Source organism: Parasteatoda tepidariorum, chromosome X1 (assembly GCF_043381705.1).
Source record: "Parasteatoda tepidariorum isolate YZ-2023 chromosome X1, CAS_Ptep_4.0, whole genome shotgun sequence".
NCBI classification, from domain to species: Eukaryota; Metazoa; Arthropoda; class Arachnida; order Araneae; family Theridiidae; genus Parasteatoda; species Parasteatoda tepidariorum.
In genome coordinates, this window is record NC_092214.1 from 8,799,991 (window position 1) to 8,807,664 (window position 7,674).

A 7,674-nucleotide genomic window follows, 5' to 3' on the forward strand; every position below is an offset into this window, starting at 1 on the left:
GAATAAACAAATCTTTTGATCGACGGATTTGAAAACCAAGAAAATAGCAATCTGGGTAGACACAAACTGGAAAATATGGTCCCAACAGTTTCGTCAGAAAAGCGATCGAGATTTTAGGTTTCTTAATTTCTCTTTTTGCTTATTTTACCGAATCTGGAGCGATCTTTAACTCTAGATTGCCCAAGGAAGTCATTTTGACTGCTTTTTATTTTCAATTAGAAAAACAATGATGTATATAATGACACAATTTCTTAGAATTTTGCGACTTTTTGTACAACATATAATTTTTTTATTGTTAATATTTACTAATAACTTGTTATATAACTGTAAATAATATAAAAAATATTAAAAATTTATTTTTAAACAAATTTCTTTACACATTCACAATCCAGTCATTTTGACTGCTTTTGGGCAATATAGGTATATACTAAGTTTTAGTCTTTCTAGTGTTAAGCAAATCGAAATATTTTTTGCTCACATTATTGAATTTGTAGTTTACCAAAGATTATCGCATTTAAAAATAAATTTTAATAATATTTTATTATTTTATTTAATGATAGTCGAAAACAATTTGAATTGTAAGGTAAATTTTTATTACATTTCAAGCGATGTCACTTTAACTGATAAAAATACAAAGTTTGAATTAAATCGATCAAATAGTTTTTGAGGTATAAATTTTCTATGCACATTTTACGTATCTTAGTGCATAATAATTAATATCTCATAAAATTGTTTAAACAATTTCCGTAATATTATCTATATATATTTTACTTCTTTTACTCTGCATTATGTTTTAATTAGAAATCATATATAGATAAACTATATTTTGTCTAAAGAAAGTTTTGTTTTGTAGGAATCGGTGGAACACGATTTATCTCCTTTGAAGACCGTAATTGGCATAACGATTGTTTCAAGTGTGCTGAATGTCAAACTTCTCTTGTAGGAAAAGGATTCATAACAGATGGACCTGATATTCTGTGCCCAGATTGTGCCAAACAACGTCTTATGTGATGCTCGCCATAATTTTGCTTACTTAGTTTAAATGAACTTTTTTTTTAATCCTTTTTTTCTACTTAAGTATTTGCCTAAGCGCACAGTTCAAGATAACATACTAAAAAAGATAACTGCTTCTTAATGAAAACATTAAATGTAGATAAAAGTTTGTCATTTATAAAAGCCATATTTTCAAGAACCTGAAAAGTAGTTCAAAATATTTCAGTTCTAAACAAACTTTTGGAAACTTCCAGATTGGAAAACTAAGGGGAAGGAAATATTGAATGAACTTAATTTTAAACTGGCATAAAATTGAGAATTTTTTTTTTTTTTTAACGTTTTTGTTGTCTTTCAAATAGACAAAATTTTAGATTTCTTTTGAAGCCATATTTTCGGAACTACAGTAACCAAATCGCAATTTTTAAGGACGTTTTTAAAAACTTAAATGTTTAATAAAAAACTTTTGTGGTTTGTTTAAGTACAGTTTGGTGATACTGCTTAAATAACGAAAATCTATCGGTTCAAACAAGCGTTATGAAAAATTAAAGCACTGTAAAATATTCCTTTTCTAATTAAAGATGCATTCTAAGCAATTAACATAAAATTCAGAGAGTGGTCGTAAAATTATTGCCCAGCTCCTGTCTTTGAGGAAAAAAAAACCAAGTACTCGTAATTGTAACGACATTCAGTAAAAGCACCTACGTTGACCTTTAACTTATATGGTTATCTTTCTAATTGTTGTTGTTACTTTCTAAGTAATTGTAAGGCAGAGGCGGTGTGATTGTTCTTGCTTTCTAGTGGCGTCCTCTATGCCAAAAATTCAACTTCTGTCACACCCATACGTCACACCCGTTTATAGGGCGGTCCCATTCATACGTCCATTAATTCATCCACAGATCGTAATTTTGACTTGAAGCAGAGAACGATCAATCTCCAATTCAGTAGCCCAGAGGTATAATTTGTTATGGGAACATGGAAGACTTTGTGACCCGACAGATTTAACGTGCCCCAGTCACCATTTACTACACGTTCTCACGAACGTGACTGCCAACCAGGCTATCTCGGCCCTTCTAACTCGATCGTACCCTACAGGATTATACCCTTCTCCATGGTGATTACAGCTAATCCTAGCCAGCACTCTTTAAAAAACATCTCTCTGGCACTCTCTCGTCATTAGTCAACGAACACCCATCTCTCTTACTCATGGCATTATTACAATATATCTCCTCGATTCGCCTTGATTCGACAAACACTTTGATTGAGTATCAATTGCCGAACTGAAGATAACTTTTACGAATGTAACATCAATTTAGGGTTAGGGACCATGCTCATGTTAGCTTTATAGGCATTAATTTAACTTATTTACTTTTGCATTCAGTGTCTCGAACACTTTTTACCAGTCACTGACCGTAATCTAGAGATGAAATTTTTATAGAGTGTGCCTTTAAAAAGAATTTGTTATACAGACAGGTTAACAAAAACATGAGAAAAAGTATGTCAGACTAAAATAGAATTCAATGTTATTGTAGACAGCAATGTTGCAGTTCAATATTGTGTAATAATGAAATGTTGCTATAGGAATTTAGTTTTCCACTCTGAAACTTTGAAAAATGAGTACATAGTGTGAATGTGTTGAATTTGAAACAAAATGTATTTTGCATTTGAAAATTCAGTTTATCTTTAATATGAAGTACTTAAAAAAATAAAGAAATAAAATAGATTGTTTGTTGGAAGACTTTTCTTGATCTACTAGTAAATCATTCTTATTTTTTTATTTTACATTGCTATAAAGTAAAGTATAAAAATAAATTTCATGTATATTAATGTTTTTTGCGGATTTCTTTTTATACTTCATTAAATAATTAGAATATTACCTTCTTAATTTTTAAAAATTTAAATAAATTTGTATTTTTATTATAAATTATTAACATTAATTAATGAATAAATTTGCCTTAAGATAAACTACAATTTAACATAGCCATTACATCCAACATTCCTAAAGGTTACAAACAACGATAAATGCAGTGGTCAGGAAATCTTTGAAACTTCTATCGTCATCAGACAATGAATTTTAGTTATACTTGGATCAATTTAACTGGTCGAGAAGAGGTTAAAATTTTACTGATGATAATTTACATTTAGCAATATACCAGGACAGGAAACAATTGAATTCTCGTATGTGATGCACGGAGCACTTATTTAAGTTAAATAATTGGACAAAAAGTGATCAGAATTGTGACTGACGATATATTTTATCTACATATAATATAGTAATAAATTCTTTTTGTAGCGTCAGAAAATAGTTTAAATTTATATTGTCATCAGACGTAGAACTCTAGTTGAATCTACCACTTTAGCTAGTCTTTATGTATTCAAATTTCCAATGAACAATAAGCAGTTTCAAATGAATCTTACTTGTCTGCGCAACTAGTTTATCATCTTTATGTTAGCACATATGACGTCTAGCCTCTGAAATATCGGAACAAATATGAATTTCTTTAAAAAAAACGTCATTAAATGTCTCTATAAATGTATAGGTATTTTTATAAAATATGATGCATATATTTTACTGTGAAACCAGTATAAAATGAATCTCAAGTTATAAAAAATTCGCTGCGTCCATTTCTATGCTAGTGCTATACATACAATTGAAAATAGAAGCATGACCTCCTAACATATAGACATCATTTATCTGAATTATTGATTTCTTGTGGTAAATATTTATTTATTTTTAATTAAATAAATAATTTATTTTTACTTAATAAATGAAGAAAAATTTTCCTCAATGTTTGCACAAGTTGGCAGGTATGCATATGGAAACTTTTTAAAAAAAATATCAAATCGTCAACTTTTACGTTAGCGCTAAATATGCACTTTAGTTAGCTTGTTTTTGAACTAAATAAGATTTTTATTGAAAGATGTTAATAAATATTTCTAGACATACTTGTTTTTTTTTTTTTTTGGAAAATATATTTTAAAATGATACAACTTTATGATGAATTTCGCTTTGAAAAAAATTATAAAATAACTTTAAAAATTTAGCGCTATTGTTACGATGCCTTTAATTATATCGTAAATTAATTTATATTTTAATTTAACTTACTTAATATTTATTTTAATTCTACTCTTTGTTTAAGTGCCTTTACTTAAAGTAGAGATTTTCGATGAAACATATTTCCTGTCACACCCTGGTTTTGGAACACCAGTTTGGGGTGATGAACTTACCAATTAAACATACCAATTGAACATACCAATTAAAGGGCCGATAACAATATTTGACGAACGTGTGTTCAGTGTGAATGGATCATCCCCTTTTTAATTAAGGATCGGTTGAAAATACTTTAGTTTTGATTGGAACTATTATAGTTTTTTGCTGTTTAATCTTGTGCGCAATCTTTTTTATTTTTTTTTCTTCCGCTAGTTATGCCGGCTACGCAACACTATTAAGCTATTATTAACTCTATAAAGTTATAGTTTAGTTTTTGAACTAAATATTATTTTTGTGAAAGATGTCAGCAAATATTTCTAGACACACAGTCAACCTCATGCATAGTGTAGTTTTTTGATTTAATAATTTCTACTTTATGATCAATAAACAAAACTGTCTGTGTTTTAGCATCATAAAATATGAATATCAAAGAAACACTTAACACTTGTGTGTTAGGTTTTTGAAACCTTTTCTTATCAAAACTAATCGGAGGGGACTGCAAGTCTTGACCACGAAACAAATCACTCTGTACTTTTTACATTCTAAATTAGTGAAAGAAGGGTCCTTCATTTACTTCAATGTACAACTGCTAGCAAGGTTAGATTTATTCTTATACTCTATACCCCTAATACGCATGCAGAGCAACAAATGATCAGTCCCTATTAAAGTAACCACCGATTGTATTCTTATTTTCTTAACTGAAAAATAGAAATTCCATTTTAACTGGTGAATAATTTCTTCAAAATATTATTATTTTTCTTTCTTTTCAGTACCTCTTCTTCCTGCAATTAAGCGGGGACTAGAAACAACAAGTATCCGTTTATACGAGGAAATTTTAAATTAGTTTCATATATAATGATTTGGTTTTGTTAAATTTTATTCATATAAGCGGGTTATTCCATTATCCGATATGCAATTAAGTGGGGACGACTGTATTTGGGTATTTTTGGAAAATACGTTTAAAAATGATGCAACTTTTTGATAAATTTCGCGTTGCATCAGCGTTCTGATAAATTCCGCAAAACTTACAAATTTAAGTTAGTGCTATTAATTCTATAGAATTGACGTACTTTCAAAAAATGATACTCATATATCCATATAAATTATGTGTCAAATGAGTTCCATGTTACAGAAAACTGCAAAAAAAAAAAAAATCCGTATCCTCCTGTATGTTAGCACTATAGAGTTACATAAATCGTTCCACTTCTCACATTTTTATTTTTATTAGTCACAAATCACTGACAATTACATTTGAAATATTTTAATGATTAAAGTTGGTCAGCTGTTTAATATTATTTTTTTGGTAAAAATATTTTTGCAGTACGATTTAGGAAATAAATTACCTAATTCGTAAAACCAGCTACCGACTTAGACAATTTGAGCAAAAATGACTGAATAAATAATAGAGAATAAGTAATCCAAAACAAGTGTTTAGTATCATAATATAAAGTACAGTACTACATTTTCTGAACTGTTACGAGTTCAGCTTTTTTTACTTAAGTCATTTACTGATACGAGTTCAGTAAATGACTTAAGTTAAAATTATATAAAAAAGTTTCCACAAAACATCACAGTTTGTAACTAGAAAGCTCAATTATGACTTTTACTTGGAATTAAAAACACAATTAATTATAAAAACAAACACTTATAAGACATATTATGTTCAACGTTTGATAGGTTTTTGATTTAGTTATGTTTTAGGTAGTACATATAAAACGTTTTTTCTTTCTTAAACTTTCAACCGGCACATTTCTCGTGAACCCAAGTTTATGTTGCAAACATTGTACCATATTTTCAACTGAATGAGTCTCACACACAAAGCAAATCATTAGTCAAATCTTGAGAATGGGTGTCCAGTTTTGGGCTCTTAAATCATGTCGATATTTTGATTTCCATCTGTATATTTTTGAACCGAATGAAGTTTCTTGAATCAAGTAATATCTTACAGCTTCGGTCTCTTGGGCTTATGTATTTAATACACCTAACTTGTTTCGATTCCTTGCTTTAAGGAGTTATTTCTTAGATTTTAGATTACTATTTACATTTTTCTTTTAAAAGGAATTTGAGGGACTTTGATCTAACTTCTTTAATTTTATATTCATCCCCAGCTCTTTAATTTTTTCTTTGGTGAGTATAAATTCATTCGATAAATCCAGTTCATTTTTTTTATAAGGGCTGCTTGTTGAATCCTCAGCACTTTCTGATTTAAAAGCAACTTTTTTTCCCTCTTGAGTGTTGGAATCATTAAAATTGATTTTATTGAAACCTTCGGTGCAAAGGAAGGTATTAATGTAGATTAGTCTGTAAAATTCCTACCAGATGTATGATTCCTACCAGATGTATGACTAGCATCACGAGAAGGCTCCTAGCTTGGATCCGATTGATTCCTCTCCATGATTATAATTTCAGATGGTGAAAAGTCAGTTTCATTAAAAACTGGGGAATCAAAGGGCCATACATCAAAGCACTTAAATCCTTGAATAGAATTTTCAATTGTTGCTGTCCTATTACAATCCTCGGTCACTAGATTCGATTCTTGATACTGTGTGATAATCAGGATAACTTCGCAACCACTTTGAGCTGTTTTTCGAAGCTCTGTTGCCGAGGAAAATAAAAAGGCTATAGTTTAAGTGCCTTACACTTGAAGCAATTTATGCTATGCTCTAAGACAGTGTTTCCCAAAGTTTGGTACTTATCAATTTTATTTCATTTTTGCAGATTTGCCTAATCATCTTTATGATGTTTCAGAATAATAACAAAAAAGTTTACTATCATTATCAGGAAGGTCAACAATTAAAAAAAATTTGTTTGCGTGAACATGAACAGACTCTATTGTTGAGGGTACTGCAACAGTCTAATTGATAATAATATGCAAGAAAATGTTTTAAAAAGTTAGTTTGGAAAATTCTGCAGATATTGATTACAGACCCAAGAAAACAAAGTTGTCAACAACTTCAAATTTATATTTTTCAATTTCTAAATGGGTGTTATTGAAGTTTGCTTTAGCACAGGGCAAATATTTAATTTTGCTCACGTTTATTCTCTTGACCAATAATCCGAAGATTTAAACTGAAATTTCATGATTTTCATTTTTTTATTACTATGTACTTACGTACAATATTCTCTAACATAGCTTTATCTTCCAAAAGACATCAAACAAAGTTGAAATATATTTATCATTAATGTTTAATTTTACTGCAGATAGGAGTTTTTCAATAGTTTCTTTCTGAACATTAATACTGATATAGAAGGATAGAAAAGGAATTATTATCAGGAAAAAATTATCAGGAATTTATAATCAGGAAAAAATTTCCTAAATTGAAAATAATTTTAATAGGGACTGTTTTTTCTTATGTTATGCCTAATTTGGGCATGACAGTTCTCTTCCCTAATTTTATTTCTGGTTTGTTTTGACTTGTTCCTCATACTTTCTCCTTCCCTGTAATGTGGATTATTTTTTCCTTTTTCATTCT

The 7,674-nt window shown here is 29.2% G+C and overlaps 1 protein-coding gene across 3 annotated transcripts in view; it reads left to right on the top strand.

Annotated features, from left to right (window-relative positions):
• The window catches only part of LOC107437443 (four and a half LIM domains protein 2), an 84,244-nt gene extending 81,531 nt beyond the window's left edge, over positions 1–2,713 (top strand). For all 3 annotated transcript variants that reach the window (XM_021147608.3, XM_071187841.1, XM_071187839.1), the window contains one exon: positions 854–2,713. In XM_021147608.3, coding sequence (XP_021003267.1) covers positions 854–1,011 — 158 coding nt within the window. In that variant the 3' untranslated portion in view covers positions 1,012–2,713. The remainder of the gene's footprint in view (positions 1–853) is intronic.
• The last annotated feature ends 4,961 nt before the right edge of the window (positions 2,714–7,674 follow it).